Source organism: Morone saxatilis, unplaced genomic scaffold, assembly GCF_004916995.1.
Source record: "Morone saxatilis isolate NCDOM2014 unplaced genomic scaffold, NCSU_SB_2.0 Contig16, whole genome shotgun sequence".
NCBI classification, from domain to species: domain Eukaryota; kingdom Metazoa; phylum Chordata; class Actinopteri; family Moronidae; genus Morone; species Morone saxatilis.
This window is the reverse complement of record NW_023339718.1, coordinates 9,076,568-9,097,529: the sequence shown is the minus strand read 5'-3', so window position 1 is coordinate 9,097,529 and position 20,962 is coordinate 9,076,568. Positions and strand designations below refer to the sequence as shown.

General features: G+C 41.2%; 1 protein-coding gene across 1 annotated transcript; it reads left to right on the top strand.

The window, feature by feature from the left end:
* Nucleotides 1-3,310: 3,310 nt before the first annotated feature.
* Nucleotides 3,311-20,307, top strand: inpp5jb (inositol polyphosphate-5-phosphatase Jb). Its single transcript, XM_035657787.1, has 13 exons — nt 3,311-3,602; nt 8,096-8,652; nt 10,295-10,402; nt 10,683-10,791; nt 13,674-13,790; nt 14,888-15,063; nt 15,272-15,383; nt 15,751-15,860; nt 16,061-16,259; nt 16,528-16,665; nt 16,792-16,875; nt 16,959-17,063; nt 17,200-20,307. Exons 2-13 carry the CDS (start codon nt 8,108-8,110, stop codon nt 17,539-17,541), a joined length of 2,145 nt encoding a protein of 714 aa, XP_035513680.1. The 5' UTR covers nt 3,311-3,602; nt 8,096-8,107; the 3' UTR covers nt 17,542-20,307.
* Nucleotides 20,308-20,962: the final 655 nt, after the last annotated feature.

Here is a 20,962-nt window from a genome sequence, read left to right as displayed (position 1 = left end):
TGTTAAAAGGCAGTTTTTCCTTGCCCCCGTCGCCAAGTGCTTGCTCATGGTGGTACTGTTGGGTCTCTGTAAATAATGTTATAAGGAGTTTGGTCTAGACCTGCTCTATTTGAAAAGTGTCCTGAGATAACTTCTAAAATTGAATTGAATTGAATTGAATTAAAAGGTTGAAAATAACAGAAAAACACTCACTCATCACATAGCAGGAGTCACACAGTTGTTGAACCAAACTGCTCAGTTAAAGCCTAAATTTATATTCTGTTTAATCATATTCTGTTTATGTTAAACACATAGGGGCTGAACATGACTGAATTCACTACAAGCTTCATAAATTACCACAAAATTGAACTAATACTTCTAATACCTCTGACACAGTTTCAACAAAAAGGGCATTGTAAGATTTACAGAGCCTATGTTTACTACAGGGCGTCTGTATTAGATTGTACAATATGGACAAGTATTTCTATTTTTGGGGGGTATTTTATGTGTGTTTTTAAAACATTAGATGTGTTTTGTTGCAAAGAAACATCAGATAGAGGAACACTGAACAGATATAATAAGGAAAGTGTCACGACCGCAGGTTATGACACACGTACACTGACCTATATGCTGCACAAAAACCTGTGTTGTTATCAGTTCTACTCTGTAGTGTGGTACAAAAGACAACAGCACGATAACATCACTATTGAATAATATATTTAGACACGTTATGGGTTATTTTCCATCCTATGAGGATACAGTATATACAGTAGGTGTATGTGAGGTAACATTTCAACACATCCTGCAGTATTTAACGTATTTTGTATATTTGGGTTTGTCGTCAGAAGCTTCAGGCAAAAAATCTTTCCCACATTTACTGTACAGCTGCGCAGCTTTCCCCACCAAGCTTTGGCCTTAAAAGGACACACACACACACACATACACACACACACACACACACACATACTAACTTGGTATCACATACACAGACACACTAGGATACTGTCATTTTATAAAGGCCACAGGCAATTTAAGAGGTCATGGAGACTGATGAGGTACCCTCAGGTGTTGCCACAGCAACAACTTATCCCATGCTTATGCAGTGTTTTAGCCTCCTAGAAGAGTATGTGTCTGGGAGTGGGAAACAGGAACTGTAAAATCATAAACAAATCTTCTCTTCAACTTGCTCTCATTCTCACAATTTTGACTCCACATGCATCATTTATAAATAGAAATGTTGGAAAATTTGTGCCAGTCGCAGACATGCAACTATATGTAAATAAACCGACTTCTGCTTTTGGCTCCATGAGCTTCCAAGCGGCAGGAGCGAACAAGCGGCCGCCATATTGATTCGTGACCCCCCCACCTCCCCATGTGTAACAAGCTACCAAGTGCAGTTTTAAAATGCCAAATCCTTTTCTTTCAATCTGTTGAAGAAGTGAGCACATAAACACACACACACACACATTTTCACTTTTATAGAATTTGTCAAGCCTTGAGCTCAATTCAAACTTTCTAATGTTCCACATCTTAAATACATTATAAGATTTATTTAACTTTTCAGTCCCATTCATTGTCCCACTTTTCCAACATTCCTTCAGCTGCTTCAAATCAAAGCCAGCAATGCAATTTACCTCCCAGCTGACACTATATTTTTAATCCTTCATCCCTTTCACACTTTTCCAAGTATTTAAACTCCTTTCTACACTTTGTCAACTCATATCTATTCATTCAAAGGCGACTTTGAATTGGAAACTAAATTTAAACCTTGTGAGATTTATTTAACTTTTCAGTCCTTAGTAATTAGTCTCTCACACAATACTCCTTGAATCGCTTCTCCACACAAATTAAAGCACGTAATTCAGTTTAGTGTTACCTTTTCAACAAATCTTTAAATATTCCATATTTTTCATACATACATAGATATTATTCAACTTTTAAAGCCAGTCATGTAGTTTACCGTCAGCCTTTAAACATCCAGCATTTCACAATCTCTCTAGTTCTACTGAACAACTTCCAGTCCAAGTTTCCAGTCAAAGTGTGTCCTCAGCTCACTCAACTCTGGTGATACATAATATATGTAATAATACATAATACAGTGATGTTAATATTAGTAGGATATTCACTTTCTGTATTTGATTCATGAATTCTTGAAATAAATCTATTATGCAAATTTCTGATTTGTGATTTTGAAATGAAACTGACTTGACTTGACATACAGTAAATATAAATGTATTCATCCTGCAATGTTTGTGCAGGTTGCTCAATTTACATAGTAAAATAAATATAGTATAAAGTACAGTAGGCCATAGGTACTGTTTTAAATTACAAGCATATAAATACACAGTATGAATCGAAAATGAAAGAAAAAACTTCCACTATGCATGTGAACTGGCTTTACAATGTTTTTAAGGAAATTTGCCCTATTAAAATACAATTTCAGGTGGGTCTTAATAGCTCATATTGTGGCTGTGTCTAGTAGACAGACACTGTTTTAACAAAAGGGAGGAAGCAATCTCTCAGGAAGCTCAGGACCCCGGAGCTCAGTTAAGTAACAGCATTAACCTTGATCCTTGACCCAACATGTCGCTATTACTCTTTTTCTAACTGCTCAGATCTAAATATAAAGGAAAGCTGCACCACCAACAAAAATAAACATCCATTTAGATCTTTTTTTCCCTGACAAAGTTACAACAAACGACCACTTAAAAGACGCAGGTGCTTCTATTTAATTGAAAGCCTCGCTGCTGCTCTTTAATTACGACATGCAATTCGCCATACCGACCACTGGGTGGCAGTGGCGCCTCATCATAGACCTCGACTACATAGAAAAGCTCTTTCACATCGACACCGTTCACTATCAATCTACCTGATGTAATTAACTAGTTTGACCTTGTCACGGAAACCAGTGTCGGGTCGTGCAACGCAGACAGAGAAAGAGAGATTAATTTCAGCTACGGGAGCAGACGGGGGGCATGTTTTGTATGCGTAATTGCCCCGGTGTTTCCCATCTACCCGCTGCAGTTCTGTGAGCATCAGAGACGGACTTCAGCCACATCGTTGGCAGGCAGCGGCTGCTCGTTTACGGAAGCGCGCTCTCTCTTTCTCTCTCGTGCTGTAGTCCCCGGACCTCGGCTTTAATTTGAAGGGCACGAGGGAAGGAGCGTAAAGAGAGGGGGAGAGAGAGAGGAAAGCAGATAGCAGAACGCGAGAACAGAGCGACGAGAGAGCAGAGGAGACGACGAGAGAGAGAAGGAGGCTGCTGAGCCTGTGTCTTTTAAAACACCAGCAGCGAGGCAGACATTTGTCGGTGTTTCTGAGATGCTCGCTTCCAACCGACCTGCTCACTGTCATCACCCCGCTGAGGAAAGGAAGGAAGGAAGGAAGGAAGGAAGGAAGGAAGGAAGGAAGGGGCTGGGATGCCGATGGTTTCATCTGGGCGGCGACTGGAAAGGAAAGTTCAGTGTGTTTCTTGGTCTCAGATGTGGTGGTGGGGGGGGGGATATTTCTTCTAAATTCACATCTTCCACCGAGGCTCGCGACTGACCGACGTCCACATCTGCAGTTTCCCTCCAACATCCATCAGCTGTCAAAGCCCCCCCAGCACACAAGAACCAAAACAGGTAAAATAAAAAGGTGATGATTAATGAGTTACATGCGCATGCGTTACGGTTCAGGCTTGAAACCTACCAGGAGGCATTTGTTGATGTAGATGTAAGGGATGTTGTTGTTGTTTAGTGTTGTTTCAGCCGTCACCTGTAAATAAATCCCTGTATCCTCATGCTGTGGATGTGTCTACATGGAAATAAATATTGATACAGCGGCTATAGTTACGTTTGTTTGTCGCGTAAAACCACAGTAATTAAGAAAAGAAAAAAAACAAACAAAATTCACACCTTTCTTTAATCTTGCTTGGTGAATCATAATCACACATTAGAGATGTGTACACACAGACTCTGATATCTTCCTCCCTCATCTGTGGCACACAGACACACAAACGAAGACACACACTGGCACCCATGCGTCTGAGATACTATCTGATGGCAAAACACTGAATCAAAATGACCTTCATACTCTGTTTTTTTTTTTTTCAGCTTTGAAAAAAAACTGCCCTTGAAACAGGAGTGTAATTAGGCCAGTGTCTGATACTGTCCTCTTTCCAGCGAGACATCACTCATTTCTGTCTCACTGTGTATTATTGTGCATCTACCAAAGAGTTCAATGTAAACCTTTTATTCTAGTGTTTACATAACCGGGTAGACCTAATAACATATGACACATCCTGTCAAAAAAAAGCCTTATCTTGAGTGTCAGGCATATTTGCATATTTATGTGCGGTCAGAACCTGTTTTTAGATAACTAACTCATGTTATTATAACTTAGTTTCATATAAACCATATATGCTTCACCCTTACTTATATTTCAGTGCTTCAGACTACGGTTATATTTTTATACTTTCTCATGCAGTAATGTAATGTAATGTGATAGGTGCACCGAGGGAGGGTTTTATCTGTGAGCATAATAATGAGCAGCTACATTCAATGCATTTAATTTTAGACCGAACGCACTGATTAATACTCACCTAACAGGTTTCCTCAGTAGTTTCTGGAACAGCAACTGCTGTACTCTGAGGCCGCTGTTGCAACTTTGGGAAAATCTGTTTGCACTTATTTCTTCATTCTTGTTAAAAAAAAAAACAGTAGCTCGAGAGGAAGGAACATGTGGGTAGAGTTCTCTGAAAGATAGTGTTTTATTTTCATGCACATGCAGACATTAGTGTGCGTGCATGCGTGCATTGGGCCTGAGAGGGACAGGGGATTTTTTTTTATCGTCCTTAATGACTTTTTGTCGTTGAATTTGGTTCCACAGTCAGGTTCCTTCACAGACGCAATTATGTTGGACTGAATGACAATGTTTATCCCAATTACTTGACATTGTACAATGTATGCATGTCGGTTACTTAAACTAGAGGCATCTGATAACAACATGGTGACCGTTTTCTTCTACAGAGAACCTTTTAAGCAGAATGAAGCCTAAGTTAATGTTTCCATTCGACTGATCTCTATAATTGTTAATTGACAGAGTCTGAAATTGCGACTTACAATATAATTTTGCAGTGCAGACATTATACTTTATGTTGTCAGCACATGTCTTCAGTGTTGGACTGTAAGCAAAATAATTTTGACATCCTACAGCCTTGGCTGTGACCTGATCAGAAAGATGAGGCCCCCTGGATACAGGGGAGTGATACTCAGTGGCACTAGGACCCGGAGGAGCCATTTACAGCTGTGGCAGCAGCTGCCGGTGTCGTTCCTGTCCGGGTCATCATTGGTATCCCTGTCACAGGGGCATATGGCCCCCGGAGGCCCCGAACACAAACACTCTGCTTGGCTGTAATTTCAATAAGAGGTGGGCAACTTTAAGGCTGGACTCACTGTGTGAACATAATGCAACCACACAGAGCCAAGGATGGAAGATGAAAGGTTATTCAATAGAACGACATAGATGACTTCCTTTAGGGTGACATGAAACATGACCGTTCGACTGACTCTGTGTGTTGTCAAATAATCCCATCAGAGGAGCCAAGAAGGCTGGCTAGGGCCTGCTGTTTGGGTTACACTACATCCTTCCTGGCTCTCAAAGCTCTCACCCCCTCAGGAGGGTGCATGTAAACACCATGACACATTTGTTATTATCAAATCACTCCACTCTCTCCTCTGTGAACGTGAGTGGAATAAGAAGTGGTAGTCTGTCATGACTGTTCCCAGGAAAGGCAAATATTTGGCTCTTGCTCTGTCATACATAAATAAAGTGAACATTAGAAAGATTAAATGTACTGTGGTTAGATTTTGGCTGCAGGAAAATATAGAAAAGTCTTTTACTAAATATAAACAGAGAAGCCTCTGCATGTTTCATTCTTTCATCATCACCTTCACAAAGTCTTACATGCTATACTTCCCCTTTCGTTACGTTTTAGCAATATCTAATTCATGGTTTGCTCTCCTCCTCAGTCTCCTCTGTTTTTCCCATGTTCCCGCACACACAGATGCACATTACCGCCGATTATGATCTATGTCCAGTTATTGTGACGGTGGCCGCTGGGACTGTGGCATGTTGACGTCATTGATAGTGACTGTGAGGTGGTTGGCTGAAGGAAACAATGCCGAGCACGTCGCTGGAGGAGCACAAGTGTCACCTCAGAGCGTAGGGGAGGGAAATAAGAGAGGAAAGCAAAGAGAAGATTTTAGGTCAGGAATAGTAGGCGCTCAGCTTGATGTGAAAGGAAAAATATAGGATGAGGAAAAACCAAATTGGTGGGGTGAACGACTGAATGCCCATGCAGTGAAGGTGGGAAAAGATGGGGGGGGTGGAGGGGAGAAAGGATTAGAGAAATGGGACGATAAGAGAGAGAGAGAGAGAGAGAGAAGGGGGATTAAAGCTTGGAAAAATAGACAGTGCCAGAGGGAAGTGTGAGAGGATCAATTTAGAGACATTCTGCAAAGAGACACAGTGTTGTCACTGAATGGGCTGTCTCGCTCGGCTCTCCCTCTCGCTTCCCTCGGCTCGTTTTGCACCCACCCACTCCCACGTGTGCCCGAATGCCCCTTCCACCCTCCTCTGCACTCCCCCCACCCAATGCCATACATGGACCATAGGAATACATTATGCTCAGCCAGGCACCAGGTTATTGGTGGACTGAAAGACCAGCATGTTTCTGGGCACATGTTGAGTAGAGAGGCAAGCTCTACCCTCTCTGCGTGAAAGTCATGGCCTTCGTTCCCTCAAGGTCATGTGAATAATTATGAGAAAGCTCTGTTGTTTCTCCGTCCCCTAGCAGTTAACCTTCTCTCTCCCTACTGACCATTATCTCCATAGTGTATAGGACATAATTTCAACCATGTAGAGCATATGTAAGGGGTAATGGCACCTGATAACGTGAGGTTAGGTGTCCTCTCACGCTCATAAAACATATCACACGGACATGCTTTGGTCCGTCTCTCACGTGTTTCACTACTACCACCACTGACTGATGGATCTGGGTCGGGCTGCCACAGTGTTGTGCCCACATCAGCTCTTTTAAGGCTCAGACATGTTCAAAAGCGCAAGACCATGTCCCCATCTATGTGGCAAATCTTTTGTTTTAGGGATTTAATATTGGAAGTTTCTATAAGTGGCACTGTTTTGTCTTCAGCCAAGTTGGATATCACCATAATTACTCAGTTATTCATTAATTTCAATAGTCAATTTATTAAAGCAGTTGCCTCTAATGTGAAATGCTTCATGTATTGTGCATTTAAAATCAATCGTAAACTATTTTACTAACTGGGTGTACAGCAGCTTAAATTGCTATTGTGTTATATCAATCAGTAATAGAAAGAAGCAAAGCAGACATCACGCAATAATTGAATGAATGGGCCTAAATTCCTCCTTCATTTCTGTCCTCCTCCTCTGCTCTCTGTGTCTGTGTGATCTCGCGGCGGCTCCCTCTCTCTGTGTTGTTGTTTATTGTGTGATGTTGACTTTTGCTGTTCTGGACCGTGCAGCGGTTCCTCGTGTTAGTGTGTGGCAGGTGCTCTGAGCTGATATGAACAGACTGAGCATCTCCCTGGTTACTGGAGGACTGGCAGGCAGCTTAGGCACAAGTAGAGAGGATGATAAACTGTGTCCAGGCTTTTATTTTTTTTTTCTCCAAATCTCCCATCCAAAAGCTCTAGGAGGTTAGTGCTGTTAGAGCATACATATCTTCTTGTCTCTTCCTGCTCTCCAGCTGTTGTTTTTATGCATTTTGTTGTCTTATCAATATGTGCAGTTGTATTCATCAGTCTTTTAGGCCATGAGAAGGTAGGTAACTGAACAGTGACAATGGTGGGAGCCTGAATGAGTCACTCAGTTGTCCTGCTGGGTCAATAGGGTCTCATGACTCATCAGCTGAATTGACTTGGCATTTGTTAAAGAGGCTGCATGTAGTATTTTAGTGGTAGAAATCCTCTCTGTACCTTCTTAGCTCCTTTTTTAAACTGTATTTTCCTCATCACATTATATCATCATTGCATGGCCACGAAAACAGGCTTTGGTCTTACAAGTCCAAACATTCCTATTGTTTTCTTTGACACAGAAATCGTAAGAAATGGACCAAGATAATCCGAACCAAAGCCAGACACAAGAATCCAACCCAAGTGGAGGAGCAGAAGCTTTAACAACAACCCCAGCTCCATCATCAAATACAGCAGCTCCAGCCACTGATTCCACCGCCGGCCAGCCTGGAGCTCTTGCCAGGCCTCGACGGCCGCAGAGAAGCGCCAGGGTAGAGGGCTCTGTAGATATCTCCGAACCCAAAGCTGAGCCCAAAGCTGAGCCCAAAGCTGAGCCCAAAGCTGAGCCCAAAGCTGAACCCACTCCTGCGACGGACCAAGAAGAGTGCACTCCTGATGGCACTGCAGCAAGTCGTCCTAATCCCTCTCGCCCTGCAGCAGTCAAACCTTTAGGAGAGCGCAGCGGGCCCAGCATTAAGGCTGGTCCTAAAGGTCATGGCCACCACCCAGTTAGGGCTGCCTCAGTCCCTCACCCACCTTCCAGCAGGCCTGCGCCTCCTCACCTGAACCCTCATGCACAGAGAGCCCTCTCTGTAGCGGGTACAGCTGACACTCAGGCCCAGACTGTGGAGGACTTCAGGCAAGTTCCCTTATCTGTGTGTGTCCCGACATTCATGTCTCAGCACGTCTCCGCATTGCCTTTCATTCCCAGACAGCTCAGAAACACAGGCCTGGAACATGTAGCATGTATTTCTATACATTGACAGTCAAAGCAAGGTGGTATGATTGCAGTAAACCTGTAGCCAAATTGCTGTGATTTTTGCTAAATACTGCGATCATAATTATTTAAAACAGTTATTTGTTATCTGTGTATTTCTAAATTACATAAAATTATCCAATTTAGGGAGTGAAACATTTCCATGTTACGCTTCAAAAGGGTGACATACTTTCACTTAAATGGCATTTGAAAGGTTTGTTTCTTTCTTTCCCACTGGATGTTTCTTCTCTTATATGGGTGTGTGTCTAACCACTCCCTGGTTCAGTGGGTTGTGAATCATTGGAACTGATGAGGTTGCTGAATCATTAAACACGTTAGGTAAAGCTAGTTCAAATGTAAGAAAAAAAGAATAGGAACAATACTGTATGTGCTAACTGTTTAACACAGTAGGTCATAACAACAGGTTTTGTTCTCGAGCTGTACACAGAACACAGCTGTAGCTGATAAAATTGATTTAAAATGATTTAATGAACATTAATGTTTTGTTTTCAGCTACACTTGTGTGTTACATGCTGTGGCTGTGAGAAGGGTCCGTTGGAAAGTTTAATAGTAACACTGCACACATAGTAAGCTCGCTGCTTTTTATAGAACATTTCTGGAATTTTCTTGGGAGCTGAACATCAAGTGTCCCAGAACAACAGTGACACTGGCTGTAGAAGGCCCCTCAATGTCCTATATCCTGTACCACTACTTCAGTTTGACATGTAAAAAGAGAAGAGCTGCGGGTTCACTGCAAATACTACATTATATGTAGGTCCTTAAACATGTGTAACATATACAGTAGGAAGTTTGGGATGTGCAGAATTTCATTCCATCCATTTTCTAAACTGCATGTCCTGTTCAGGATTGTAGGTGGCTGGAGCCTGTCCCAGTGTACACACTGGGTGAGAGGCAGAGTCAATAGTCTATCAGACAGCGAACATACTGTATTTATACAGACAAACACACCCTCACATTCACATTTATATGGGTGATATAGATTTTCTTATTTACCTAACTTGCATGTCTTCAGACTAGTCCAGAGTTTGCTTGGCTTTCAGAGCCAGTGGATTTTAATCTGGGACTTCTTGTTTTTAAGTGACATTGCTAACTACAAAGCTTCCCAATATATTAATCTAATGTAAACAGTAGCTGGTGGAAATCAACATCATCAGTCTGTACTGTGTGTGTTTTGTATTTCTTCAGTAATTTTATGCAGTTCACACTGCATATGAATCAGAATGACTGAATTACTTACATGATAATAATATTGCATGTTTAATTGATGTGTAGTTGATAATACAATTGTCTACATGGTTAAATGACACATTTTGACATACTGTGGTAAGAAATTGAGAGAACTAAACTGGTCTTATCTGGACAGATGTGATACATTTGTATATATTAATAAACGGTGCTGCTGTCTCACTCAGATACTGTAGGTTATGACACTGAGGTGTGTAGGAGATAAGAGACGTTATATAACACCCTTATAGAGTCTGTGATAACACCCTCTTTCCAACAGGGTGCATATCATCACTTGGAATGTCGGTTCGGCCACGCCGCCCGATGACATCACTTCCTTGCTGGGGCTGCACGTGGGTGATGGAAACACAGACATGTACATTATCGGGTGAGTGTTTTGTGGTGCAGTAGTCATCCAGTTTCTTCCACATAAAAGCTCAAGTGTCCATTTATGCTCCCTTGTCCCACATCAACGAACGCTGCAGACAATGCCGCTAATGAGCGGTCAGGCTGAACCACAGTGATGCCTCTCTCCTTATGGCTATGATTTTCTTCCATTTATTAATCCACAATGACATTATCAAAGGTCCCAATCATGAGCTCTTCTTACATTTTTGACTGCTGTTGACCCCTTGTGTGTTGTTGTGTGTGTGTCATTTATCTTCAAGGCTGCAGGAAGTGAACTCTATGATTAACAAAAGGCTGAAAGATGTCCTCTTCACAGACCAGTGGAGCGAGGTCTGCATGGAGAGACTCAGCCCCTTTGGTTATGTGCTGGTCAGTAATGGGTTTTATTATCAACACATATGCACACGCTCATAGTAAAATGCTAAACAGCTTAGATTCATACTGTACGCATTATGTGATCGCTGATGAGATCTCTGCTTCCTGCTGCTGTTTCGGCTCATTTTGTTCCCCGAGCAACGGATGGGGTGATAATTTTTTAACAGCCGTGTAATGTCGGCATATCTGCTATCTTCCTCTGTCTGCCAAGCTCACAATGCAAAGTCAAGCTCTCTGTGTCTCTTGGTCTCCTTCTGTGTGCCTTTATGCCTGCATACCTGCTCCTTATAGTCTATCTTTCTATTTCATAATGCGTTCACGTACCAAGTTTCACGTAATGCACATATTGAATGGGATGTAGCAAATACCTTCTAATATAAATTCCCTACTGTGTATCAAATAAGACATAAAAAGCATGGCTATATTTATGTAAAATATCCAAAGGGAGGTTCAAACATTTATATAGAAATCATCAAAAATGTTTATTCTCTCCAGACCTGTCTGCTTTGGTGGCATTTTCTGTGTTTTATGTTTGTAAGGGCGTGTACCGTAGCTGTGGTTGGTGTTCGTCTGGCTGCATCTTGGCTCTGTTGGCATGGTAAGCCAGAGAGCGTGAATCAGCTGTCGAGCTGACAGAGCTAGACAAATGTCTCCCAGGATGCTGTTTTATTTTTGGATCACGTTGTTGTCAGTGTTGATGGGCCGCTGACAGTGAGACTGATGCCGTCCTCCAGCTATCTCACGGTCTGCTACGTTAGTTTAAACCTCGTTAAAATCATCTCCATGTGACCTTTTTGTGTACTTCATGTTGTGGATATTAATGCCATGAGTAGGTTAAGGATGTGTTAGCTGGAGTTTGTTTTGAGTAGTGTGAGATACACGGTGGTGTCAGTAGGAATCTGTCTAGTCACGACATGGTGGACAGGCACAAAGTAACAAGACACCCCATCTGTCCGTTCCTCTCTGAGATAGTCTGCTTGTCAGTCAAGACTCATTGTCAGGTTCAGACTGTAAATGCTGCAAACACAAGAAGGCTTACTCAAATCAGCCTTTCACTGCAGAAACACAGAGCCAATGCGATGTTTTTTCAGGCTATTCACCACACAGTTGCTGATCGTCACCATCATGCCTGTTTGAGTAAGCTACAATTTAATGCACAAATTAGCAAAGCATTTTTTTCTGGCCCTAATCTCTAATTGCAACATGGCGCGCTCTATTGAATGTGTTGCAGCTCGACTTTTTCTACGCAATGTGATTTATTGGATTGACCTTTTCTCAAGATTTGTTGACTGAGCATTTGATTCATAACACTATGGGGCAGCGGACGATGCATTTTAAATACTGTGAAGCTGTAAAGTTAAATAGTTTAGTAACATGTATGATTAATATTTAGGTTAGATTGTATTTGTAGACACTGGAATAACAGGAACCTACATTTTTTAAATGAATGCAAGTTAAGGAAACTCCTGAAATCAGTTTTTCATTTAAAGACTCGCTTGTTAAGCACACTTCAATAAATCTAAATCTACCAATCTAAATTTAAATTAGATCCAGCAAATTATGTCCAATCATAATAACTGTGTAATGAACACTGGGAGAAGATATTGATGTTTCTGTAGTCGTCAGTTAGAGACTGCAATGAGTAAGCCTTATTTTGCACTGGACTTCTTCCAGATTCCCAAGCTGCCCTGCTAACATCACACTTGTTACTCACAGCTCATTTGTTCAGTTATGTGTGTGCTGTACAAGGTCAAACATACACCGCTGCACACATACACTCTTGTCTTTGGGATTAAATGTCTTTGCTGTTGTTAGCCAAAAATGTAGCACTGCAGCCTTCAGGAGCTCTTCCAATGTTCACTGATGTTGATAAGAAATGCTTTTCAAACACAGTACATGCAGGCAAAGGTATATTCTCTCATACTTTATACACACACACACACACGCACACTCATTGTCTGTGTCCTCACACATAGCACAAATAAAGTCAGTCCACTTTACGGTTCACTAGAATCCATTACGCAACAAAGTTGTTCAAATAGCCAGTTAGTATACAAGCGAGATGGTCTTATGTCACGTGGAGATGTGTGCCTCCATTACTACCCACAGGGCATTTCAGGCAAAGTGTGATCATGCTTCTTTGCCCTGCAGTTGGGGGTTGGGATGTGTGGACCACTGGAGAGAGGGAGAGGGAGAGGGAGGGGAGGGGAGGGATGAACATAAATATCTGGTGAGGGGCTTGACATAGCATGCAAATACCTTATCTTGTTCCACATAACAAATGCATGTGTCATATTCATGCCCCCTTTTGTACAGTAAAACAAATATATAACATATAACATTGGCGCACAAATGTCAAAATCTGCATGTCATTATGCATAACCAGAAGCAAATGCTTAATGATGGTGGAGGGCTTGGAGAAAGAAATGGTCTGACCATCAAATGCCTGCAGTATGTACATCATGTTTCCTCTTCAAAGTGGTTTGTTGCCACAGCGAGGGTAGACCACAAGCTATGGCCTCCTTAATGTGCAGTGCTTCGTGTAAAGTAGTGGGAGAGCTGGGCCACAGGCTCCTGCAGGGCGAAGTGGAAATGCAAGGGGGTAGAAAGAGGAGGGAGAGTAAGATAGGAGGGGTAGAGAAAGTAAAGCAGAGCAGCAGAAATGGACACACAGCAAAGTCGGACTCAGCTCAGAGAATTTGCTTATTTAGATTTTAGTGAAAGTTAAGAACATATTTATACAGTTACAATAAACTTTATAGCTGCCTACTTTTCAGAAATATGCAAAGTGCCTCCTCATAACTCTCACAGTGTGCCTATTCATGTTATCCTGTTTTGTCCTCCTGTCTGGTTCTCCTCACCTGTCTATCTCTCAGGTGACCTCCCAGCGGATGCAAGGGTTGTTACTGCTGATCTTTGCCAAGTACTTCCATCTGCCCTTCCTCCGCGGAGTCCAGACTGAAACCACCCGCACTGGCCTGGGGGGTTACTGGGTGAGACGGATACTGGCACCATTCTGTTATCTGCACTGTGCTATGGAAAATTCCCACATGGAAGCTTAGCTGTACATAGGACGACATCTCTGTCGGAGTGACTAGATTTAAGCTTGCATCACTGTCACTGATACCATGATAGAGATCTGAGAGACTCATTCGCCACTACAGTTTCTACTGCTTGTTTCGTAAAAAGTGCAAGTTGTTTGCTTTATGGACGTTGTAGTTGGAGTCTGTTGAGCATGTGTCATGTGCAAGCGATATACGTGAGAGCAACTGCACACCAACCATGTTATCAAGTCTTGTTATTTGTTAGTCAAATGCTGTTCCATAGAGTTTTATGAGAATAAAGATATAGATGTTGGTATCTCACAGCCAGCAGATATTAAGGCTCGGAAAGCCAAGCATAATAAAGATAAACCAAGGGAAAACTGAAGTAAAAAGTTGTTTTTAATATTTTACTGGTATTTTTTCTAGTGAAAATTTGATTAACTATATCCAACATATAGCAACCATTTCATATGATTTTTATTTACAAACACCAGGTCTCTTTGAAACAGGTAGAAAAGATGTTTGCTACAATGTGTTACAGAGAACTAAGATGGTAGGTGATTGGTCTCTATGTGTCTGTGTTGTCCTGATCATTGAGGGCACTAATACATTTCCGAAAAGTCTTCCAGTACTCAGTTTTAAGTGAATTCTACCCCTTATGAACTCAGACAGGAATCCGCTCATTCTGCAGATTTTATACTGAAAGATCTTTTGTGTTTTAGTGGGTCAGAGCAGTTGGGAGAACAGCGGGAAGAAATCCACAGACTCATCCTGTCCCCCCACTGTGCACTTTACTGTTAGCATTAAGTATTGATGACACTCTTCACTAGCCCTTAATGAGTAAACTTCCTGTTTCTCTGTGGCACACACACACACACACACACACCACTCAATACGGTGAAAACACTAACATATCAATCACTGCGTTTAGGAACTTTTCCATCACTGATTGATTCATTCATTTAATTTTGCTACCACGGGGATACAGTGTGTGCTTTCCTATCTTAAATATAATTTAACTTCCCCTCTGCTTGTCGGTGTTACAGGGGAATAAAGGTGGTGTGAGCGCCCGCATGTCAGTGTACGGCCACACCATCTGCTTCCTCAACTGCCACCTGCCGGCTCACATGGAAAACTCAGATCAGCGCATGGAGGACTTTGAGAGCATCCTTCAGCAGCAGCAGTTTGAGGGTCAGGCTGCCACCGGGGTTCTTGACCACGAGTAAGTCAGCACACACGCATTTATACAGACACATTTACAGTTTAATGTATCTGTCTGATAGGTAGTAAAAAAAAAAAATCTGATTAAACCTTTGCACTTACAAACAATCCCAGTTCCTTGTTTTCTCTATTTATGTTTTGTGAAAGTAATTGGTTTCACAGTCAGTTTTGCAGTTTTACTTATGTACTTGCACTTCCTTTTTTCACAGTGTGGTGTTCTGGTTTGGGGATCTCAATTTCCGTATTGATGACCTGGATATGCAAGTGGTAAAATCAGCCATTGATAACAACAAGTTTCCAATGTTGTGGGAAAAGGATCAGGTAAAAATAAAAGCTGTATAATATGAATTTGACTCTTCTGCATGTGTTCTTCCTGAAAAGAACTGAAGTTTTTAATTTTTTAAAGAATAAAAGTATAGTCTGTATAAGTTTATACACTGATTGTTGAACAAAAGCTGTTGACTTTAATTTTAACGTTAGATCTGAGTACTTGTCAGGACTTGTCATTTCACAAGCTGAAATGTTGTTAAGAAGTCAGGAAGCACTGTCTTGTCTGGTGGATTGTGCACTGTGTAGGTAATGCCACTAGAGGGCAGTAGAGAAACACACTACCTTATTAATGGAGAGCTGTCAGTAAGTGCCAAACAGAAATCCTCTGAGTGATGTCTAATAATTCTCATTGTTACAGCTCAATATGGCCAAAGACAGTGAGACAGTGTTGGAGGGTTTCCAAGAGGGGCCGCTGAAATTCTCTCCCACCTACAAGTTTGACGTTGGAACAAATACATATGACACAAGGTTGGTGATGCCAGAGGTGCTGTTATGATTTCTAGGCCACTGACCAGCTATTACAGAGCCTGGCTCGGTAATACTTACACTCTCCTCTCTGAAAGGTCTTCACTAGCCCGGGAGCAGCATGAAGGGGCCTCTCTCCATGTAATGATTTGAACCAAGATGGTATTTTTTTCCTCTTCTCTCTCTTTCTGTCCTGCATCCAGCGGGAAGAAGCGTAAACCAGCTTGGACCGACCGGATCCTGTGGCGCTTGAGAGCCACCGCACCTGCTCTTGGCGCCGGGAAGCGTGGCTCCATTTCGGGGCTGACCAGCGGGACCAAAGTGACACAGCACTACTATAGAAGTCTCATGGAATACACTGTCAGTGACCACAAACCAGTCTCCTCCATCTTTACCCTACAGGTGAGACACATCAGGGCACATTGTAAAGATAAAATATTTAATGTTGCCCGAACTCAATCTGCTATTCAAGAACTTAAATAAAATACTTCCCAAACTTAGAAAAGATTTTAACCGGGTTATATCTTCTCACATATGACTTACACAAGTATATGACCATGCATTTGATGCCAACTTTCGATTCTTTTTTTAATAATTGATGCAGTGGACACATTCGGTCAGTACTGAGGTTTGATACTCAGCATACATATGTATTTTTTGCTCTCTGTAGTTCCCATACAAGGTGGATATCCCCCTGGTCACAATCATAGTGGAGGATGAGTGGAACTGTGTTGCTGATGCCATAGCAAAATTCAAAATGGCGCCCAACTTCTCTCGCAGCTCCTGGGACTGGATTGGACTGTACAAGGTAAATATAGTCTTACCTCTACTGACCAAATGACATGTTACATTTGAAGAATCCATGTCAGCAAATCACCACCAATAGCATAACAGATATTTCAGTAAATAATGTCTTGTGCTGCTGCCCTCCTAGGTGGGTTTCAAACACCATAAGGACTATGTGGGATATGTTTGGGCCAAGCAAGAGGAAGCTGATTTTCATCGACAAGAACATGAGGTAATCTGGGTGCATGCCAAATTCTCTTAGGAGCTTGTTTTCTTTCACGTTTAATAGATGTCTGACTAACGATTTTTTTCCAGGTAACCTTTACAGAGGAGGAATTGCCCAAAGGCTCAGGGGACTTTATCTTGGGTTACTATAGCAACAACATGAGCACCCTTGTGGGTGTAACAGAGCCATTTCAGGTAATTATAACTCTGCACTGCTTTCTTGAGGTTAAAACAATGAAATGCGTTATCTCTTAGAGGGGGACTTTGAATCTGTCTTCTCCATATTCTAACCCGTCCATCCCCTCTCATCCTCTTTTTCATCTATCTTCAGATCCAGCTTCCCACTTCAGGCCTTGACAACAGTTCTTCAGACAGCTCTGACTTCAGCTCAGAAGATGACAGCACTGTTGTCCTCATGAAGACGAGGTCCCGCAGCCCCAGTCCACGCAAGAGCAAGCACCGCAGCCATCGCAGCTGCACCCCCAGCCGCAGCCGTTCCGGCAGCCCTGCACAGGCCAAGATAAAAGAGCTCAAGGTCACTGATGGTTCTCCGTCCAGCACCACTAAAGCAGCAGCTAAGAGTGAGTCCAGAGGATGTCCAGCAGAGGGCAGCAGCAACCAGGTGTCTGCTCCTGGGGAGAAAGAAAAAGACACAGGAGATTCAGGGCTGTGATGCACATCCGAGTCCTGCTGTTGTCACAGGTCACATAGCCAACTGTTGTGTCTTTTATTACATACATCCACTATACTGTATATTTTCTGAAATGGAAATATACGGTTTCTGATGCCATCCTTTTCAGGAACAGCCGTCTGGTTTGTCCAGAAGGCTTACTTTGCCTTGAGTTGTTTTATCAAGCTGTGCACATTGTATATTTTTAATTTGTAAACCTTTCACTCTGTCCTATGTTTCTTCTATCTTTGTCCGTTCTCAGGTGTGGACAGTACAGGGAGCTGACACCTTGCATTAGGAAATACTCAAGGATTTATGGTCACGTTAAAGAGTGGTTACTTAATACTTTTTAAAAAACATCTTCCCTATATTCCGACAATGGTTTGAAACTCTGCACTGATGTAGTCATATCAGACTGCATATAGGCGATAGAAAACGAGACAAGGAGTATGACATACTTGACATAGCTCACAGATCACTCAGTTTGCTTTCGTTGTGGAACATGTATCTGTTATGAAACAGATCCGCTCAGACCAAGAGGACCATAAAGACATAATGAAAAATGCATTTTTTCCAAAACATCACACACAAGTATCACCAGCTCTGTCAACAATCATCTGCATTGTTAGTTTCTGCAACGGAGATAGCCATGCAATTTGAGTTATTGGTGTTGTTCCACTTATGTGAATATTCCCTACTTTGGAAATTCATCATGCATTATACAGCACCATGACACATTACATACAGGTAGTATTTCAAGTGATCCATCAATGGGAATAAAGTCCCTCCAGGATGCATAAAAGCAGAGCAGAACCAAAGCGCAGCACATGTCAGCAGCGCAGCACATGTCAGCATAGAGAGTGAATGTGAGTGTAAAGGCCTTTAAATAGACGGCCAGATCAGTGCAGAGGGATGTGATAGGTGTGTGAGGCTAGCTGTCAGCTGACACTACATAGCTTTCTTTCCGGAGCTAGTTCATTAATTAGTGGCCACTAACTCTGCTGGGCTAACTACAGTGGTAACAACTACAGCAATATCTGACCCAGCAAACGTGCAGTATATTGCTCTGACACACATACCTTTATGAGTTAATGGGCCTTATTTAACTTTTCACTGCAGCAAAGTTACTTTTTTAAATAATTTACCCAGAAAACAAAAATCACATTATATTTGTTTTTTATTCCATTTTAATTCTGCATTAAAATTTGGACTTTTTCGCATTATGACGTAAAACTCTGACTGATAATCAATCTGAATATCTCTGACAAATGTGAGCGGGAACTCTACTATGTAGAGCTACTACAGGGCTTTGCATTATACCGCAAGTAGTATAATACAAAGCCGACATGTTCCACTTGTGAAATATCACAGTGCTAATGTGATATTTCATTTAAATGAAATGGTCCTATCTTACGCTTTATTTTTTATATGATTTTGACTTTCTACTTTTGCTTTCTTTTTTCAGTTCACCGTTCCTGTGTTTGTTTTTGTGTTTTCTCTTGCTCAGATCATCCCTTACTGATCCTGGTGAATAGCTGACAGTGACAATAGTCACAATAGTCGTGTTGCATTGTTAACGTGTGACCTCTGATGCACCATCTTAGACACTTTGTACTTTTGGGCTGTTAGTGTAGAACAGTGTATACTGTTGTAGCTGTAACCTCAGTGTGTATGTCTGTAATGAGTTTTTGTGTGTATGTGTTTTTATGGATGTGTGTGTCTTTTGGATGGTGGAGGTTGTGAGTGTGTGTGTGTGTGTGTGTGTGTGTGTGTGTAGCTAGCAGTGAATGGGGTGTGACTGTGTTTGCATGGTTTGCTGCTGGACATACTGTACATTCCGGTACTGTGATTTTTGTGCCGTAAAGTGCTGTTTTTGACTCCTCTTTGTTATAATCGTGGCTGTGAAAATTGTTAGAAAAACATGGTAAGAACAGTACAAAAATTTAACTTCAGTATAAATGTTAGGTGAAGAAAATGCAGGACAGTTATGCCTGCATAAGTCTGAAATTGTTTGAATCATTTCATAGTGCACTCATGTATTTTCTTGATTTTGAAATGAAAAATCTATTGGACCTTTTGTGTAGACATGTTTAAAAAAATGTTAAAGATTGTATGACTTTGTCCTACTTTAGGTGATTTAGATAAGTATGATCAGTTCTGCAGTCATGACCATTGTCTATCTATTCTGAAGTGTTAATGAAAAAATAAGCTCTGTCTACAGAATGTTATTGTTTTGTAATTATGTGGCTAAAATAGAAGAAATATGTATGTAAAGGACAAATACTAAGTATAGTAGAAAACACAAAATAGGAGACAATCTATGCCGCAAAGATTATTTTACTTAAATTATGTATTTATTTTCTTATTTAATTGTTAGATGAGCCTGAATTCTGCTGGCCAGTGAGGGAGCATTATTTCAATGGAAATGTCAAAATGATATAAGAGAATATTGATAATTATTTCCTTTTTCTATTTGGAACAGTGAAGAGAGAGTTTGATTTCTCCGGTTTCCATTTTAGTAAATTCAGGTGAAATGTTGCTTTCATTGTCTGAAGTGTAGATTGTTTAGTCTACAAGTATTTGTAAAATTGTGAATGAAATTGACAAAAGAAATATATCAAGCCTGTGAGATACTGTTTGCATATGGAAATGGTTTATTTGTGTGAAATCATCTGTTCAGTGAGGCGAGAAGGGTTGCTTGCTTTGTTCTCCAACCCAAAAACTAGTGCAACACTGTCCAAAGAAATAATATACTCCCCTTCAAATTGTGCTGTCTGTTTCTTGACTCTCTTTGTATTATTTTTTTTTGCCACTGCTTGATAAAAATAGGCATTTACAGTATAATATATTGTTTCTATATCAGAATAAGTGGAATACTTGATATACTGAAGAGTTAAAGATTATATTCCTCCCCCCCCAAAGAGTGTGTGTGTTGACTATAAAGATAATGGTACTGTATTATCATCACTGATGTTAAAGAATATAACTTAATTCAGTGATTTCAATTATTAGAGTGGCACTCCTTTATATTATCAATTATCTTTGGACAACTAATCAGCTCTGTGTGGTTTCTTATTGTTACAGGTTGAAGTGTCTTGCTATTTTGAGCTTTTTGAATAAATGTGTGCAACAAAAACAACACATCCTGTTGAAGGCAACAGCAGGTGCATCTTGCATCATGCTTTTCCACACTCTGAAAAGAAAGTGTCCACCCTGCAAATTCATGTTGACAAATGACTACCACTCTGATGCAACACTGGTCAGGGATTGGGTTGCTTGGTTTGGTGACACTAAACAGCAAAAGACCAAGTAACATCATTAAATGGACTGACTAAAAGAGTAGGCTGACAATACTAATGACTCTGTAAAGTCATAAGTGTGACGAGTCAATTCAGTTCCATTCATAAGGGCTTTATTTGGAAAC

What these genes read in the sequence shown, in the direction of transcription:
- inpp5jb (XM_035657787.1), top strand. Translation starts at nt 8,108, where the DNA reads ATGGACCAAGATAATCCGAACCAAAGCCAGACACAAGAATCCAACCCA. An exon ending in CTGGCCTGGGGGGTTACTGG is followed by an intron (nt 13,791 to 14,887) that starts GTGAGACGGATA and finishes TCGGTGTTACAG; the next exon opens with GGGAATAAAGGTGGTGTGAG. An exon ending in ACCGGGGTTCTTGACCACGA is followed by an intron (nt 15,064 to 15,271) that starts GTAAGTCAGCAC and finishes CTTTTTTCACAG; the next exon opens with TGTGGTGTTCTGGTTTGGGG.